The sequence below is a fragment of the Thalia democratica genome, chromosome 3, assembly GCF_965202585.1.
Source record: "Thalia democratica chromosome 3, ktThaDemo2.hap1.1, whole genome shotgun sequence".
NCBI lineage: Eukaryota > Metazoa > Chordata > Thaliacea > Salpida > Salpidae > Thalia > Thalia democratica.
The window spans coordinates 38,413,522-38,433,649 of record NC_139167.1 but is presented as its reverse complement, the minus strand read 5'-3'; the positions used below and the strand labels follow the sequence as shown (position 1 = coordinate 38,433,649).

At 27.5% G+C, this 20,128-nt stretch overlaps 2 protein-coding genes across 3 annotated transcripts; both read left to right on the top strand.

Annotated features, from left to right (window-relative positions):
* Positions 1-4,863: 4,863 nt before the first annotated feature.
* On the top strand, positions 4,864-7,354 carry LOC145831496 (uncharacterized). Its single transcript, XM_082938771.1, has one exon. The coding sequence runs from the start codon at positions 4,877-4,879 to the stop codon at positions 6,869-6,871; it is 1,995 nt and encodes a 664-aa protein (XP_082794897.1). The 5' UTR covers positions 4,864-4,876; the 3' UTR covers positions 6,872-7,354.
* Positions 7,355-7,746: 392 nt separating this feature from the next.
* Positions 7,747-19,751, top strand: LOC145831329 (partitioning defective 6 homolog beta-like). Of its 2 annotated transcripts, XM_082938542.1 has the most exons (5): positions 7,747-8,036; positions 9,941-9,973; positions 12,470-12,724; positions 17,891-18,016; positions 18,583-19,751. In XM_082938542.1, exons 1-5 carry the CDS (start codon positions 7,773-7,775, stop codon positions 18,796-18,798), a joined length of 894 nt encoding a protein of 297 aa, XP_082794668.1. In that variant the 5' UTR covers positions 7,747-7,772; the 3' UTR covers positions 18,799-19,751. The 2 variants fall into 2 exon arrangements, with proteins under 2 accessions (XP_082794668.1, XP_082794670.1); XM_082938544.1 differs by lacking the exon at positions 9,941-9,973.
* The last annotated feature ends 377 nt before the right edge of the window (positions 19,752-20,128 follow it).

Genomic DNA, 20,128 nt, shown 5'->3' with positions numbered 1-20,128 from the left:
ATAGAACTTAAGAGTTTATTAAGTTTTCATAAAGTCAATTAAATGTTAAATATACGAGAAATCTCTAAATTAATTGAATTACTTGTTTATAAAAGATTTCAAAGTTCTTTTTTAAAACTTATAGCTTGTTTTGCTTTATATTCAAGTCAATAATTGATGAAAACTAACAATATTCTCTAAGCCAGGGTTTTCAAAAGTGGGCCAAGTGGCCCTCTTGGGGGCCATGACAGATGTTTAGTGGGCCACGAGCAGCAAAGAGGCCAAAGGAGGGCAACGAGCAGTGAAGGATCCACAGGGGAGCCATGAGGTCATAATTTAAAATTTACACTAGATATTATGGAGTTGATGATGAAGAGCAAAAAAAAGGTCTTAGATATAGAGAAGAAAAAGTGCTTTAATGGTAGTATGAGTAATATTGTCGAAGGGAGTCATAGCTTTTTTAATTTTTTCAAAGGGGGCCATTTGAAAACAAGTTTTGGAGACTTTGCTCTAAACTAAATTAGTTAAATGCAGCTTTTGCATATGTAATGTACTAATAAGCTTACTCAATTCAACACTACAGTAACCTCTCGGATCTTTACGCACTCGTGACGTTACGCACTCTCGTTTAGTTACGCATTTCAGAATTCTATAAAATTCAGAATATAAAAATTTTAATTTTTTTAAATATTGCACAAATCAGGTTTAATGTATATTTCTAAATTAAAATATGTTTTTGAATGCTAACACACCTCTCTATATCTTTAGACTTTGTAAATTTATGTTCCTTGACTGATTGATAAACATTTAGTTATACCTCAGTATATCAGAAATTTTGTTAAGAATAAGAGATTAAATCAAAATTTTGAAATAAACATGACTGTGTTTAATAATGAAAGTATAATGAAATAATGAGAGTTTAAAACACAAAGAAATAATACAGCAGTCTTGCCCTATATATTAATAAACACCATTTTATAATTGTAAAGAAATGCTTAATTATAAATTGAATTTGCAAAGTAGAATAGAATATAAATGTCACATATAAATAAGGATAAAGATAATTTCTACTTATTATTAAAAAAGTAAAATTATTTCTACTCGTATTATTATTATTTTATAGAAATTCAAATCCTTTTTTTAATATATGTATAGTTTTATCTGTTGTTTTCATATTTATAAATGAAGTAAACAAATAGTTAAAAGTGGGAAAGTGCCCAGTCTGCTTTTAACTAGAAGCAATATTAAAAAACAGCCATTATAGTGAGTATATTTGGTACCTCTCGTTTCTTTACGATCTCTCATATCTTTACGCACTTTTTCTGTGGACACAATGTGCGTAAATAAGCGAGAGGTTACTGTACTTGTAAAACATGTTGAAAAAGATAATTATAGATAATTGACTATAATGCATTATTAATAGTTTTATTTTAATTTTACAAATAACAATTTACATTATAATAAATGAATTCTAAAAAAATTAAATATATATGTACATCATTTAAAAAAATGTTTTATAAATAGGTACATACTATAAAAATATTCATTTATTTAGCAAAAAACAAAATGCTACCTTATTTAAAAAAGCCTAGACACGCCTCTGAAAAGGGTAATTATTAAGTCTAAAAGCAAACTTTTACAAGAATTTTAGAAATATGTAGAATGTACCACTATCAACACAACTTTAGTTTTATATGTAGTTATTACTTATTAGAATAAATTTTAAATTTGTTCTAATTTTAAATGTATTTACTTAGTGTAAAGCTATTGCGAAAACAAAAAGAAAAAAGGTAATTTCCCTAAGTAATCTGGAATAAACAAATGAAATTTTTCAAATTACTTGGATTTTGCTACCTGTAATATAATAACTGATAAAATTGGTCTGTTATTTCTAGATTTAGACTCAATTTAAAAATTTTGGAACACTTTATGGTTCTTATTTAAGTAATTTGTTAGTTTTGTACTTGTTGAGCCCATATTTTATTTTTAAAATTTAATCTTATTTTAAAGGTCTACCTCATATCTCACAGTTGTTTCTTACCATATTTTGTAAATAAAATTAGTTTTACAAGTAGAAGAATACAATATAAAGATTTCATAAAGTTCCTAATGGAATGAACAATTTAAAAGACAAAAAAAAAGTTATATTATAAAGTCAATAAAATAGAATTGTGTTTTTTTGTATATGTCCTGAATACTGAGTTTTGATATTGCAAAATTTAACTCTAAGAGTTTTTATCCTTCATGTTTTAGGTTATTATACAAAAATTTATCATTCTACTCTTTATATAACAAAGTAAAAATATATTTTAAATAAAGTTATTATTATTTTTTAACTTGGTTCTATTTTTTTCAAGTTAACAAAGTAAATATTTTCTTGTTAGTAAAGCATTTTTTAAAGTTTTCAGATTAATCACTTATGAAATAAAGGAAAAAGTAGATTTGTAAACTGTATAAAATTATTAAAAAATTGCAATAAACAATATATTATTTTTTGTTTGTTGTTGAATTTTCTATTAAACCAATTTTAGTTTTGTATTTGACTAAAACTTATATGTTCCATAAAAAGTATTTTATATTTTAAGTACTGGACCATTTAAAATTTTATAATAAAGAATGTTACAGCCCTTTAAGCCTTAATGATATATTTTTTTGTGAAAAGGATAATTAGAGGTTATTTTCTGATGATGCTTGTTGTATCCTGTACAATATCCTGCATATGTTAATAACAGTGTCATCATTAGGAGTTTAGTTAAGTTGATAAATGACTCAGCCAATTAACTATTTTAAACAGACCCTAAGAAGGGTAAAACTTCTGCTTGTGAGCATGATTTTATCATGAATGAAATGTGATTAAGTTTTTAAACTTACACTAGATATTCTGCGATCTGAAATGTAAATTGTAGAGTAAAAAAGTAAGTACTATAAATCGAAAAATTTAAAGTGATGTTGTAACTAAAACTACAACTGTGGCTTGCAATTTTTTTAATAATAAAATTTGGTCCATGACTATCAAACTCCTGCTGACTTCTGACTTAAAATATGATTTTATCTTTTTAATAAAACTTCAAAATTTTGGTGTTATGTTTTTGAACAAAGTTAAATTATAAACTATCTAAGTGTAGTTTTATATTTTAAGAAAATTTAGAAGACTTAATTTATTTGAATCTTAAAACATGAATTACAGAGTTTTCATTTAATAAGTAATTGCAACTAATAAGAACTTTAAGTCAACATGAAAATTTTCTTGTAATTGTCAATATCTTTTTAAGTATAAGTAGAGTGTAATACCTCAGTATAAGTTAATTCTTTCAAGTATAAGCCTAATCTAAAATTAAAAAAAAAAACAACCCTGTTTGTAGGTTGTGCTTAAAAGAATCAACAGTTATTATGTATGCGTTAAAAAACGAAGGTTGTTTGAATAAAAGGAGTGAATTCATATTGTCTTGTCGACATATGAAAAAGCTCCTCTTAAGATACAACAAATTTTGAAGTATTTTATAGTCACTTAACTGTGGTATATCAATTTTTGTACTGAATATTTGTAATGTACAATGTTCAGTTCTCCTGTCAAATTATTTTTGTTTTTTTGTTAACTTTTGCATCTTTGTTTACCAAAGTGCTTTTTATTTTTAATTTTAACTGGCTGAAGATTAAAGACAATCTTTTTTGTCTTTATGAAACATATGTTCCAGTATTTTTTAAATCGTACATTTCAATAAATTATTTAAAAGCCCTTCAAGTGGGCTCAGTAGAAGGTGTTCAAGTTTGAATAATAACCTTATTTTATATATAATAAAAAGGTTTATTTCAAGATGTAAAACTTAAAGGAATCGAGTTTTGTGCTTATGCACTCATCAGCTTCAAAAAAAGTTCAAACCTTTTTATTAATATAGCTCTTAAGGTGGGCTCAGTTTGAAAAATTTTATTTATCAAGTTATATAACTTAACTCTATATATATATATATATATATAGAATTAAGTTATTTAACTTAATAAATTAAATTTTTCACACTGAGCCCACCTTGAGGGCTTTGTTAATAAAAAGGTTAGCCGACGGCAATAGCCCGATATGTAGGCTGTGTCTCAAAGAAGCATCAGCCGTTGTATATGCACTGAAAGACAAAAGATGTTTGAACAAAAGAAGCGAGTTTGTATCGTCTTGTAGACATATAAAAAAGTCGCTTTTAAAGTTTAACAAGTTTTAATTTCATCTTAAAATAACCTAAATTTCAATTTGCATCTTAATTTTATTTTTATCTCTTCCAATTATCTGTCCTAATATGTAGTTACTCACTGAAGTTATATGAATTTTCGCTAGTTTATTGTCTGTTGGTAGATTAGTTTTTGCACAAGCCGTTTTGCACGATTTTTGATAGTTTCAAAATTACGTCATAATCTATTTATGCAAAATTTTTTTTTTACCTTCATTAGTGATTTTGTTTTGTGCTTTATTTTAAACTTGTTTTGAAGCTGATGAGTGAGTAATCACGAAACTTGAGTTCTTCGAGTTTTGCATCTTTGAATAAACCTTTTTATATATATATATATATATATATTAAATAAAGATTTTGACCACAGTAAAATAGCATAGAATGTACTTAATATTTATTTAGCTTCATATTTGGTTGATCCGTTTTAGTTTTACTTTGACTATTCTTTTTCTATCCTAAAATTTTTAAACTAAATTGTATGCGCTTTATTATCATGTGTTTATAATTAGAGAGTACCTTTAAAGTTAAACTAACAAAAAAACAAAAAACAAACTACAGTTAATTTTATTTGTTGTACATTTTCATTATTTTGTTTATCTCTTATTTAGTTATTTATTATCAATTTAACCATAATAAAAATATACAAATGCTATTTTTGATACCAGAGATTTTAATATGAAATTATGAAAAAGTTTGGAATTTTAGTTTTTTTTCTTAGTTTGCTAGACTTAAAAGTTGTAAAAACCACAGTTTACAAGTCAACTACTTTAAATAGTATCAACTTTTTGTATCAACAAAGCAGAAAAAATAAGTTTAAACCAGAAAGTTATGCTGACCCTTTTGAATTTGAAACTTTAAATCATGGTCTTGTACAATATCCAAATGATTTTTCATCAAAAATCATTGGTGTCAGTGTTTATAGTTCTCAATCTGGTTTTATAGAAGCTATGTGGAACAACATAACTTATGTAAAGGAATTTATTAAACTGACTCCAACAAATACATCATATATATTTATGTCTCTAGAAAAGCAGTCAAAGAAGAATGTAGTATTTATGAAAAGTCAACTGGTGAAGTCTATGGAACAAATGATGTACAGTGATGCTCAAACTAATAGCTTTTTGTCCAACTGTTATTTTGCTATTAAGGAAGTAAGTTTTATGAATAATTGGATATATGATCTGTTGTCTGATTGGTCTTGTGAAGGACATGGCTGTGGGTTTGATCAGGTGGAAATTTCTTCTGGTATTCCTTTAGCAAATCATTTAAAGCGCTTAGATGCAAGATACGACTGGGCTTTCAATCACAACTGGAAGCCTGAAACATTACAACTTGTTTTTGAAGGTGATCCTTGCAACTGTTCTAGCAATAAAACTAAAACAGTAGTTTTAGTTGATGACACAGAAATTGATTGTACAGTTGCCCAAAAGGTTTTAAATTTACAGTCCTATGGTGCTGCTGGAGTTCTTGTAATGGCTGATTATAAAAAGCCTGTTAGAGAATTAAATTGTTATGGAGAGGACTGCAATTACCAAGTTAACATTCCTGTCAGTAGCATTGAGCATGATTTTATGGTTAGATTTTCAGCTAGATACTTTGATGTGAAAGTAAAAATAGTTTCTAGTCCTAGTCCAAACTTTTTTTTTGCTATTGACAGTTTTGGAAAGTTAGCGGAGTTTGGTTGGGCTCTTTATCCCTCACTAGAGTTTTTAAGCTGGCAAATGGTATGGCTAGATTATGAAAAATCTTTAAATGAGAAAATAAGTCATTTGAATGAGTATGTAGTTCCAGTTTTTAACAAAACTACTATGTCTGGACACAATGGTACTGGAGAGTTTAAAGTAAAACTAAATGATGTTGAAAAGTATGATCAGCTGTACTTAGAAGCATCGCTTGGTTGTGAAGGAGAAAGAGATGAAGATTGTCCTCCCTGGGATCATGTAGCTTCTCTATACGTTTGCTGTGGCAATAACTTGTGTGGAACAGAGCTTGGCAGGTGGATTACCCCTTTCAGGCGCAGGAATGGTCGCTGGCTCACTGATGTTTCACCACTATTGCCTATACTACATCCAAATTCAAATCAGAGCAAAGAATCAGTGTGCACATTTGAAATGAAAAGTGATGCTTGGTGGGCAAAGTCATGGCTACCTTCTCTAAATCTCAGATTTAAAGAAGTAGTGCCAACTAATGGAAAACCTGTTTATGTGGAACCACTATTCACTGGTGGAGTTTTTGACTCAATGTATAACTTGAAATACAAGCCACATTATTTTCTTCCACCTAGCAATGTAAAAAAAGTTGAAGTTTTTTCTGTTATATCTGGGCATGGTTCAGATAACAACCAGTGTGGAGAGTTTTGTGTTACACAGCACATTTTCACTGTTAACCACAAGCAACACCACAACTTGACTTTCAACCAAGCAGGAACACCATTAGGGTGTACTGAGCAGGTGAAAAACGGGGCTGTTCCTAACGAGCATGGCACCTGGTTGTATGGTAGAGGTGGCTGGTGTGACGGTATGCCGGTCAAGCCATGGGTGTTTGACATTACAAATGAAGTAAACTTTGGTGCACTTAATTCTGTAATTTATAAGGGGTTGTTTAAAAACAAGGATCCAGATCCAACTAGCAATCCTGGTTTAATCAAACTTACCTCTTTTCTGGTTTTTTATAATTAGGTATAAAAAAATGTTGACAAAGCTGCTAGTTTTGATAAAAAGTACATACATATTAATTGATCTTTGAATTTAATTAACTATTTATACTTACAAATTTTATTTAGTATTTTTTTTTACTTGAGAGATTTAAGTAAATAGATAAGTGCATTAAACTGGTTTGAAATTTTTGGTTGTTATGTTAATATTTTAGCTTAACATTTTCTGTAAATCTATTTCAGTTCATCAGAAACTTTAAAATTGTTAAAGAAGTTGAAAAAAACAACATTTGTTCATTGAACTTTTCTATTAAAATCATTATTTCATTATTAACCAAAAAAACTACAACAAACATTCTGTATATATTTTGTTTTCTTAGTAGTTTTGATTAACTGTAGCATAAGTGCTAATAAAATATGTTTTAATTGCTTTACTTAGTGTGAAAATTATAAGATTCATGTTTATAATTTGATTTAAAATTTAATTTGCTTTATTTTTATTAGTTTACATAAAATTTTATTGCAACATTTTAGCAAAATTTTCTAATCATTCTATTTGTTTTTATTGTACTAAATATTGTCTGTATATTCTACTTTAACCATTCAATTTTTTTTTATTTCAGTAAGTAAGCTTTGGTTGTATTTTAGCTTTTGTTATAACTAATATCATGCAATTTTATCAGATTTTAATATCCAAAAACTAAATCATATTTTTTAAACATTTAGTTTTAAAGTTTGATATCAATTTTTACTTGTCTTTAAACCTTTTGAAAAAAAAAATTTTACATCATATCAGATACAAAATCAATAGCAGCTTTTACTTTTTAAAATGAAAATTAGATTAATTTATTCAAACACTAAAATTTTAATGCAACCACCTAACATCATATTTTCAGACTCAATTGTTTAAGTTTCTGTTAAGCAGTATGATGAAGAAACAAGAATATCCTGAGTCTTACAACGGGCTCTTGTCCATCAAGTCCAAGTTTATGGCAGAGTTCAGGAGGACGTCGTTTCCACTGGAGGAGACCAGCTTTGACGCCTTCTTCAACCACATATCAAACCTGCACAAGGTGCATGATGTCGTTCTCACTTACACAGATCCTGTTCACGGTGATCTGTTGCCCATAAACAACGATGAGAACTTCTGCCAGGCTAAAAAATCTTGCAAGCAAGCTCAGTTGATGAAGGTTTGTGAAAATTAAGAATTAAAAGGATTTTTTTTTTGGTTTTAACTAAATTATATTCAGCATGAAGCTATGTTATGAAGCTAAGTATATAAAAAAGAAAAATTGTACAATAAATCCTTATGTATAGTAACCTTACAGTTTGTTTTTTTATTAGGATTTTAAACTTCACAACTATTTATGCTTATTACTATTTAACTTAGACAGGCTGTTTTTGAAGTTGATTCGAGTTTTTATAAACTAATAACTATTATTTTAGATGAGATAGTTATTATTTTAAAACAGTTTTTATAAAGTTTAAGTAATTCTTACTATCAATATAAACAACTAATTAAGAATGAAATTTATAATGGTTACAACCAAACTTTTGTAATTTAATTTTGTAAAGCTGAATTATTAATTTAGACAGATATTAACTTTAAAAAGTTAACATTAGTATGCAAAGGAAAAATAAACGAATAAGAAAAATGAGTTTAAGTGGCATTTCTCTTTATTTAATTTTAACTAAAAATTGAGTCAAAAATAAAGTTGTTAGTTACTGCTATTTTTAATAGTAAATATAAAGTAAGAAAAACAAATTAACATAAACTTATTTCTTTTTTTAACTCACTACAAAAAATTTAGCAAATATATATATCTAAAGTTTTTTTTTCAGTTTTTTGTTTTTAAACTTTTTAAGATAGTTATATAGGTATTATTGAAAAGTATACAGGTTTTTATTTAGTATTGTCAAGCAAATATTTTATTTTAGCTTTAATTTTACTGGGTTACCAAAAAACCTGGAAAAACCTGGAATTTGGTAATTTAGACTAAAAATCCTGGAAAAACCTAGAAGTTTAGAAGTTTTTAGAAAACCAGAAAAAACAAGAATTTTTAACAACTTTAACATTTAAAGTAGTAAAATTTCAATTTGACTCAAAAAATCTATCATATAGATAAAAAAATTTTGTCATCATGAAAATTTTTTTATAAAAAAACACATATAAAGTATCTTAAAAACTTTTCAATTTTTTATACTATTTAACACAGTTTCTTACCTTATACTTAATTTTAAACTAAAAATAGACCCAAATATGCGTACTTTTAAAAATCTGGAGGAAATTTTGAAAACTTGGAGAAAATTTGGCAACCCTGGACTTGGTACTTTATCATAAAAATTGTAGTAAAATATAAAAATTTATGCTTGTAATTTATGTTTTCTTACACTTTTTTATTATATTTTGAAAGAGCTGATTAAAAATAAAATTTAACATTTAAAACTTTCACGGTATAAAGTTATAACTATTTACAGTAAAAATACATTAAAAATTAAAGCAAGATTATTTGTTACATAGTTTTGTACTTGCTGGAATATTCCTTTCTCCTAATTTATAATTTTTGGTTTATAAGTTTCCTATTTCTACAAGGTTTTAACTTAAATGTGTATAGTTATTGACAAGACAAAACCTATTTATACATTAATAGTTAATAGAAGGTAAGAAATATATAGAGATGATAAAAGTATCAATACTATTGAGTACAGAAAAAGTTAAAAATATACTTAAGGTTAATAAAAAAGTTTCATTTTTTTAAAGAAATACATAATCATCTAAGATATTTTGTTATTAACAAGATTATTATAACCTTTAAGAGTGTGACTAAAAAAACAAATTTAAATACATATTTATTTTTTATACTTGGTAAAACTTAGACTACATATATTAAAAGTTTTAATTCTATTGGAAAAAATAAAAACTTAATAAGTTATTTTGGTATATAGAAACAATAGTCATAAATATTTAGATTAGTTTTATAATTTTTCACTTTTTACTATTTCCTATAATAAAAAGTACTTAAAAAACTTGAAACCTTTTTAATGCAAGTGTCATAACAAAACGATCATTTTGTTATAAAATATATTTTACCAGATAAAGAAGTACTCCAAAGTCACGTTCATACAGGTTTTTGCATGTTTAACAATAACATACTTTAATTTTCTTTAAATAAATTAAAATTGTGTCAGTCACTTTTGTAATTTCAGTGTAAAACCGAAATATACAAATTTATGTATACAGAGTTATTCCAGCTGAAGAAGTATTATTAAGTGATTGAAGCTTTTAAATTTGTTATTATATCGTTTTGCTTAAACAAAGAAAATTATTATTTTGTGATGAAAGAGACAAATGTTTTAAAAACTAGTTGTTTTGAAATTTTTAAATTTTTACACAATCATTTTCTAAAAAAAATAAACAATTTTTACAACAAATTATGTAAGCAAACTTACTCTAATAAAATCTAATAAAAAAATTCAAACTAAAGGATAAAAAAGTTTGTTAGGTTTTTATAAAAATAAAATAAACCATTTTCGATCCAAAGTAAATGAAAAAAAAAATTCAATTTAAGTTTAAAATAAAATACTATCTTTTTCTATTACAACAGTTACTTAAAATCAGGAATGCTTTGTTGTTATAATATTTCTAACAATATAATAAACTACTTCAGGATTGTCACACACTAATACTGATAAAGCTATCTCATGCTAATTCGAAAAAAATTAAATATAAGGCTAACTCTGGCTAAATCAAGCTAGTTAGAACTTTTTGAAAATTTTAAAAAAACATTTTGGCTGACTCAGGCTTGTTGGAAGTTTTTTTATGCAAAAACAAGGCTAGATAAAATATTTTGTACCTCTTAAGATCTTTGTTATCTTATGCTAATATTTTAGTTTTAAAAGCACATTATTTTTTTAAACTTATACAAGGACTCAAAAGTTCAGTACCTGAAGCTTAAGAAGTTTTAAAGTTTTATTTAACTTAAAAGACCATTTTTAACAGACAACTATTCAAGTTTGCAATATTCTTTGTTTCACTGACGTTAAAAAAGTTTATTAACAATATTTGGCTTAAAATGGGCTTGCTGCTATAGACACTTTTAAATTTGACACGCAAAATTGTCTAATAAAGTTCTTCCCTTGCGGTTGCTCTTATTGTTGCTTTAATTGGTATAATACTGGATACTTAACGCCTTGTTAGCTTACGCCCGGTCTTCAAGTATATAAGTCTTAAAATCTGGCTGTATTAGGTTAATCAATATGGCAACACCTTTAAGTGATCAAAGTGAAACTTATAAACTTAATTCTAAGAATAAAAACATGTGTTTATATTTGTTTTTTACCAGGGTTGCCAAAAAACCTTGAATTTGACAGTTTGACCAAAAAAACCTGGAAAAGCTTGGAATGGGAAAATTTTTGAAAATGTTCTGGAATTTCGAACATAAATAACTAAAATTTGTGAAAAACCTGGAAATTCTAAATATTTTTACATCTTAAGTAATGAAAAGTCGATTAGGTACAAAAAATATATTCTAAACACAAAAAAAAAAAGTATAATTAATTTGTTTGGATTTTTTTAACCCTAAATTTAAATTTATACTAAAAATGGACTTAAAAACTTCTATTTTTAAACCTGGAAGAAATTTTGAAAAACCTTTGGCAACCCTGTATCATATAGTACAGCTAATATTTATTCAATGGAATATCAAAAATTAAAACCTTATTCATATTAAACTTTTGAAATTACTGATATACGGTTGAAAACTCTTCAAACAAAAAATAATCAATTCAAAAAGCTCTAATTCATTTATCAACACTTAATGAAAATGCATGTATATACACATTGACTATTTGATATATGACACGCTTAAATTTTTTGAAATAAAATGTTACTCAACTAATCTTTAAGGAATCTTATTTTAAAAAGTAAAGTTATGTTGTTAACTTTGTAATCTTGAACACAATTTCAAAACGGGAAGGTTTTTTGTAATTTTGGAAGCTTATATCTTAGAAAAAGATTAGATATATGTCAATGAAGTTTCTACATGATAACTTAATTGACTTTTTTTTTTTAATGTAAACTAGATAATATGAAGTAATACAAAAAACTGTAGTTAAGTTTAAGTACATGACTAAAACTATAACAAACAACAAACATATTTAAAAAAAAGTGATTTTACTAGTAAAGTAAATGATTAAACTTTAATATCTTAGTTTTTTATATTATTTTTAGAAAATAGAATTCTTACACTTGAGAGATATTTATTTTATAAATTTTTTACTACTTTCCTGTTTAAAAAGTTAACATTTAAACTTACTTAAACTTTATTTACCATTTGTTCAAGCTTAGAATTTACAGTAATCTTCTATGTACAGTTCGTATTTTAAAAATAAATAATTAGTGTTTTTCAACATGCAGAAAAATGTTTTCACACAATTCTTAACACATTTTTAACCAGTTAGGCATTTAACACTTTACGTTGCATAATGATTTTAATTTAGAGTAACTACATCTTTACTCCAAGTCTTTATATTCTGTTTATTGATCAATTTTTATTTCAGTATATTTACTAATTAAACTCAAACTTTTTTTAACCTGGTTTATAAATAATGTTTTATATTATAGATTTACATCCACCAGAGGGACAACTACGTGGTGAGCAACGGGTTTCCGGGGGGAAACACCCGGAGGCGAAACAAGAAGAAGATAGAGATCAGCCAGCCGGCGGACTTCAGGCCGGTGTCGGCCATCATCGACGTGGACATCCTGCCGGCCACGCTGAGGCGGGTGAGGCTCCACAACCCGTCCGGTGACAAGTTGCTCGGCTTCTACATCCGGGACAGCGTGAGGCTGCACGTGAACGGGGAGAAAGCTGAGAAGGTTTTGTTTCGTTTTGTTTTTTTGTTCTGATGTGTTTTAAGGTATAATTTGTTATTTGAAGTTAAGAAAACAATTTTATGTAACATATGTCTACACTAAAAGACTCAAGTTTACAAACTTTTAAGGTATTAGCAAAATTAACTTAGTTTTTACTATATTCTTTTCTACAGCTAAGTAAACCATAAGTAAATTTTGCTAATACCTTAAAAGTTTGTAAACTTCAGTTTTATTGTGTAGATCAGGGGTTCCCAACCAGGGGTGCGAGATGGCTTTTTATTTTTATATGATAAATAAGGAGATTTTCACTCTCTGATAAAGTTTATAAAGTAAAAAGTACATTTTGTTATAAAAAGAAGTTGTTGCTAATTTTCTTAATATATTAATTTATTAATACGTCATATAGCAAGAGCGCTTTTCTAGAAGTAAATTCATTTTACTAATTTCATTTAATAGCTGTTAGTTTAGAATTAACATTTGAGTAAAGCTTTCTTAGAGTTTTACACCTGCGAATTTTAATCATCTATTCTTTAATTTTTTTTTTCTTAACTGGCCATTAATTATTTAAAACAGTTTATGAACTAGCTTCTATTTTAATTGAAATACTTAGATAAAAATTGGTATCTTCAGCAGGTTTTTTATTAGCTGTTAAGAACGGGTTCTGTTAAGTCTATTACATTTATAATGTAATCTTTTATTAAGCTTAGTTGTGCAGAAAGTGATGCTTAAAGATTTAACATCAGTAAATTGTAAAGTTCACAGCAATTACTGTATGTTATACCAGTGCTCCTGAACCTATTTCTAGTGGCGGAACCCTTTTCCAAAGCTCAACTTTTCCGCGGAACCCCTAATTTAATTTTACATAAAATGTTTAATATAATATTTCCCGCAAAAACAAAAGAATTTCAGTGAAAAACAAATTTTTAACAAAACTATATCATTGTTAGAAATCATACCAATTGTAGTAGTATTAAGTCGAGTCAAACTCAAAGTGCGCCAGAGGCATTAGGTATTTTATGATTCTATAATAGATAAACGAAAACAAACATAATTAATTGCAACGTCCTAAAAATCTTTCCTTGCATAATAAAAACAAAATGAGAGCTTCAAACAATAAGGAAATAAAGATGAACCTAATCAAATTCACAGATTACTGTAATAAACGGGTAAAATGCTTAACGAAAAATAGATAAAAAACATTTAGTGCGAAACTTGAACTTGTCTCTTAGCAACAAGCATATCAATGCGCGGCTGGATTTTGAATAGACTGAGACAGGCAGATAAGGTTGGAGTCAGCATACAGTTCCTTTGCTTCGTTTTAATGTTTGTTACATGGAAAAGCCGGAATTGCAAAGATAAGTGGTGGTGAATGGTAAAAGAAATTTTACTGCACGCTTTGCTAAGACGGGGTACTCTGAAATTGCACATATACAAAAGTCTAAAAGCTCCTGCCCTTTGAAACTCAATTTTAAATTGCTATCTTCAGTTAGTTGCAGCAATTCGTTTTCTGTATATGTAGGAATATTCACTTTTTCTGAAGCAATATCACACATAAAAGGATTCAAAATCCATAAATTTCCGATGCGAACATCTTGAGGAAAATAATGTTTAAACTAATATAAAAAAAATAAAGTATCAAGGTAGTTGTATATTTCGTCAGAGAAGTTGCATTCTATGCATTTTTCATGGGCCTCATCAAACCAGTGAAACATCGTAAAATTACCATTGCTAACCATTTTCTTCTAAAAATTAATTCTTAATTTAAACGCCTCAATCTTGTCTGTCATGACCAAAATGGAGTTTTGCTTCCCTTGCATGCTTAAGTTCAAAGTGTTCAATTCTTCGAAAATATCGGTGAGATAAGCTAGCCTGGCCGAAAAAACATCATCTTCAAAGAACTTCACTAATTATAAGCCTTCATCTTTAAGAAAGGTGAACACCTGCTTCTATAATTCAACGAAACGAACCAGTGTCCTCCCTTCGACAGCCAGAAAACTTCGTTGTGATAAAGAAGTCGCAGATGGTCAGCATCTAAACTTTCACATAGGACTTTGAAACATCTGGCCTTTGTGTCACTTTTCTTTATAAAATTAACAGTTTTAATCGACACTGAGAGAACTTGTTGTTAACAAAAAGGAAGATGTTTTGTTGCCAAATTTTCTCTATGTAAAAAACAATGCATTCATTTAGGTTCAATTGCTTTATCCTTATTTTTCCTCACTACACCATTTTTGGACCCAGTCATAGACGCTGCACCGTCAGTACAAATGCCGACACATTTATTCCACTCTAAACCCTTGCTGATGAAATAATTTTCGACACATTTCATTACTTTAATAGAAGTTGTTTTTGTGGGTAATTCTCCACAAAATAATACATCTTTGTTTAATCCTTCCTGCCCACAATATCTAACAAAAACGCGTTACCCCTGAAACAAAAACGGCTTGGCTTTGCTGCTTACGTCAGTGGACAGTTGAAGTTTTATAATTTTTGTTTTTTTTTCTTTAAAATTTCTTTTTTAAATTTCGAAAGGCTTCGCGGAACCCCTAAAAGGCGTCGCGGAACCCTAGGGTTCCGCGGAACCCCATTTCAGAAGCACTGTGTTATACCATTTAAGAAAACTTGTTTTTAGCTACTGTGAAACTAATTTTATAGATCATGAACCGTTTTCTCAAAATGCAGTTTGAAAGCAAAACTCTTGAACAATATTGGTGTTGTTCAATGAATATGTTTCTAAAACTTGGTGAAAAAGCACTAAGTACTCTCATTCTATTCGCAACGACTTACTTGTGTGAGTCTGGATTTAGTACTCTTTTACCAATAAAAGCTAAATCAAGAAACAGTTTGAATACACAGGCAGACATGCGAGTTGCCATCAGCAACAAAATGCCACGTTTTCAGAATGTTTTGTGCAATAAACAGGAACAAAAAAGTCATTAACTTTAGAGTAGATTTAAAATTAAGTTCTTAATCTTTTCAAAATAATATGGATGATTAGAGTTTTAATAATTTGTTAAATACCTTGTGAGTATAACGACAAGTCATTTAGGATGTTTTTATTAAATATATGATATTAGTTTAGTTTTTGTTAATGTTAATTGAAAAACGAATTATTTTTTATATAAATAGATTTGTTTTTTTTTCGTTTAATTGAAAAGTAATTAATTTTTTTAGTTAGTTTAAAAATGAGCAGGTATATTTACAAGTGATGAGCTCCAAAATCACTTGCTTCAAAAAACATTTATCGTTGCAGAGGTAAGAGTGAGTTCTGATGTTTTCTACCTTAAAAAAAAAAAAAAAGCTTGTTCAAATATAGTTTGTTATGTTTTCAAGTTTCTAAGTATTTTATTTTTGTTAATATAGTACACTATCATAAAAATTAAAATACAATTTATAGTTAATGAATTCAATGATTTTATTATCAAATTACTAATAAATAATTATAGCATATAGTGTTTGGGGTGCGAGATCAAATTAAGAGACTTTAGGGGTGCGGGGCATCAAAAAGGTTGGGAACCACTGGTGTAGATGTATGTTACATAAAATTTATTTTTTTAATTTCAAAAAATAAGTTATACTTTTTACTTTATTCTTTTCTACAGCTAAGTAAACCATAATAATAAACTAGCCTACCGTTTTAGTAGGTTAGACAAATAAAATAAGAATATGAAAAAAAACTTGAAATGTTTCTATAAATTTCAAACTTGCATATTGATCTTTTAAGAATCAATATTTTTAGTATGATCACTTCAAAAGTATATGCACGTCAAAACTATTGATTATTAATAAAATGAATTTTGGCTTAACAGTATAATGATTGATGTGATCTGTATTTGAAAGTCGTGTCTGAAGTTTTATGACAGTTTTAATGATAAAAGAAAAGTAAAGATGTTCTAAAGATTAATTGATAGTTTTGGTACTTAATAAAAAAAATTAAGATATAGTAAACATATGTGCAAACTTATATACACAGTCTAAAAAGAATGTGGTCTTTTATTTATTTATTATTTCTAGTAAATTAGTAGCTAAATTCAAGGTGTAAATTGTTGAATTATAAAAGTATTACTATTTAATTTTGATGGTGTGTAAAAAAAAAAGTTGTTTAAATATAAAAACTCGTCAATAAATGTAATCCATTTTTTTCCAATAATTTTTCAAGATAATATTTAGTCGCACTTTTTTTTTTAATAAAGGATTTTAATAAATTAAAGCTAAGTTTTTCTTTTTTAATTAGATACATTCTATTCTAATCTTAGTTATTACTTATTACTTATTCTTTTTAACTCTCTATATTTTGCAAAATAAAAAATAAGATGTATTTGTTAAGTAACATAACTTTTTAATTCTAATTAAGACTATACTATTTTAATAATTTTTTTTTGTTATGTTGAAGTTGTTTTTAATTGTTGAACTAAAACTTATTTTATAAAGTTTTTAAGATTTACTTTTTGCAAAGTCTTCCGTAAAAACAATATTATATATGATAAAAGTTTTAAGTTCCTCTATCTATACTAAAAAAATTACTTTTGAAAATAAATGTTTATGAACTTTTAAAAACTAGCTCAAAAGTAAGTAATTTACAAAATTGATGTCTAACTTGTAATTTTCTTTTATACAATTTTGTATGTCATAAATAATTAATTTTAAGTTTAATAACACTTAAATTAAGTTCACATTGTATTTTTTATGACAATTTTAAAGTTAATTGTAAACATAATGAAATATTAGTTGCGCTAATAAATAAAATGAAACAAAAAAAAAAAACGTAGTTTACCTATCACTACACTTAACGAAAAATTTTTAATTAGTTTTTACATTCCTAACTTGTGGTGTACGGCTCGATAACAGAACGTTTTTTATGTATTTTGACCAAACTTTTGAGGATTTTTCGTTCAATAAAGAATATTCATTCTACATTTGTATTAATACTGTTTCTAACTACTTTATGCATGCTTTTAAAAACGAATAGATAGCTTACGATTATATCTTTGACACTTGGGTAAACATCACATTAAATTTGTAGTTTGCTTCTACTATAATATGAATATGGAGAACTTGTAGGTTGTTTATAGTATAAATACTTAAAGTAAATTTTAAGTTATAATTGTCTTACATAACAGACTGAAATGAGATAATAAAATTTTTTTATGTTCAATAAAAAATTATCAGGTACCCGGAATATCGATCCACTATCTGGTGCCTGGCGGGTTGGCTGAAATGACCGGTTTGCTAGCAGTTGACGATGAAATAATCGAGGTGAACGGAATCGAAGTTATGGGAAAATCATTGGATCAGGTTTGCAAATTATTTTGTAATCGTTAAAATTTTTTTTTGTTAACAGCATTAAGTATCCAAAACTCAGTTCACTTGACAGACAAAACTTTTAAAATGTAATAAATTGAAAACTAAACTGCACAAAGAAACTTTTATCAACAGCGTTTGGAAGTATCACTTTTTTTTTGCTGATCTATTCAGGGTTGCCAAAAAACCTGGAAAAGCCTGGAATTCAACAATTTAGGCTAAAAAACCTGGAATTTTTAACATGTTCAGTAGTAAAATTTTGGTTTGACACAAAAAATGTATCGTATAGATAGTTTTTTTTTGTCATCATCAAAATTTTTTTTACTAAAAAATCCATTTTAAGTAGCTTTACAGTATCTTTTCAATGTTTTTATACTTTTTAACACATTTTCTTATCTTAAACTCAACTTTAAACAAAAAATTAGACTCAAAAATTTGTACTTTTAAAAACCCGGAGAAAATTTGCCAAATAGAACTGGCAACCCTTTCTATTAAAAACACTAATATCAACTCCAATCCATCATTTATTCTATTTATTAATCCAATCACAAACACGACAGGTGACGGACATGATGGTGGCGAACAGCGCGAACCTGGTCATCACGGTGCGGCCCGCCAACTCCGTACACTCGGACAGGTCCGCCCACCCGAGCATGAGGAGCATTTCTCCCTCCTCCAAACCTCCTCCTCCTCCCCCCCAATCGCACGTTCCCTCCGACGACGACGAGGACGACATCGTGGAAGACATCACCGCCTCCTCGCAAATCAGAATATAACGTTGCTCACAACACGGCAAACTGTGTAGGGAGCAGAGTGACGGAAACTCTTTTTTTTTAATCTTACTCTATTGGTTTATGAACTAAAAATGTTAAAATATGACATCAGTATCTCGTGTTGATGTTGCTCTGCTCCTACCATTTCGTCTTCATTGCTGACAAGTGCGCGTTATGATTGAATTATCAATTTAAAGACGTTTGCGACGCATTATTGCAGGTTTATGCTGCAAGTACGAGTTTCGCTTGTAACTCGAAAGAGTTTAATGTGTATATACCTTCAGACTTTTACGATACATTACACAGTTGTTTAATATTTTTGCTTTCATATAGTTGCGAGCGCACACAGTCATTTGCACTGAAAGTCTGTTAAAATTGTGAAAAAGTTTCAAAGTGACCAAACCGTTTACTACAACTGCAAAGCATAAATTTAGCATATATGTTAAATAAGTATATATTCAATAGAAACCGTTTGTAACTTATTAGATTGTTTATCAATAACGTTTCAGATCAAGTCTCATATACAATCAAATTTTGTGTGTCTTTCATTAAACATCATGGGCCTTTTTCATTGTTTGTTGTTGCTTAAACGTTTGCTTCATATAAGTTTGCAGTTCTATTTACATTCAAGTGTCTTTAACGATGTGTCACATTACCAATCAAAGTTTATCTGAAATTGTGCGTAGAAATGAAATAAGAATTCACGGTACTTTATACACTCAGGTGCGTTTTAATATTGATAGATTTTCATTGACAAAGTGTATGCAAAATGATTATGCTCTACATTTTATATTTAATTTTACAAAATAACATACAAGTATTATTCAGTATACTAATCATGTATTTAGAAAGTATATAACTACAAGTTTAATAGTTTTTTGTTATAGTTCTTTTTCAATTATTTTGCGTATAACTTTTTATAAGCTGCAGTTTTTTTTTTTTTCTTACTTAGAGTGTCTGACATTATTTTGATATTATACTTTTTTATCTAACAAGTTCTATATTTTTTGCAAATTCTACTTTTGTAAAGTGTGCTAATATAAGTTTTTTAGCAGGAATATATTTTTTTTTACTTTTATTTTTTAATCCTAATTTTTCTTCTCATGAACTGTTAAAAAACATTATAAATTGTAATTAATTAAAAAAGAGTTGTGATTTCAATTTTTTTAAGAAAAAAATATAATATATTTGAGTATACAATGTACATTAATTAATTGAAGCTTTTTATTAACTCACAACTTATTTTCTTATTTATGATCACTTATCTTTGTATAAAGTTTACGTTTAAATAAAACACTTGCTTGAAGGTAAAATTAGTCATTTTGTTTCAGTA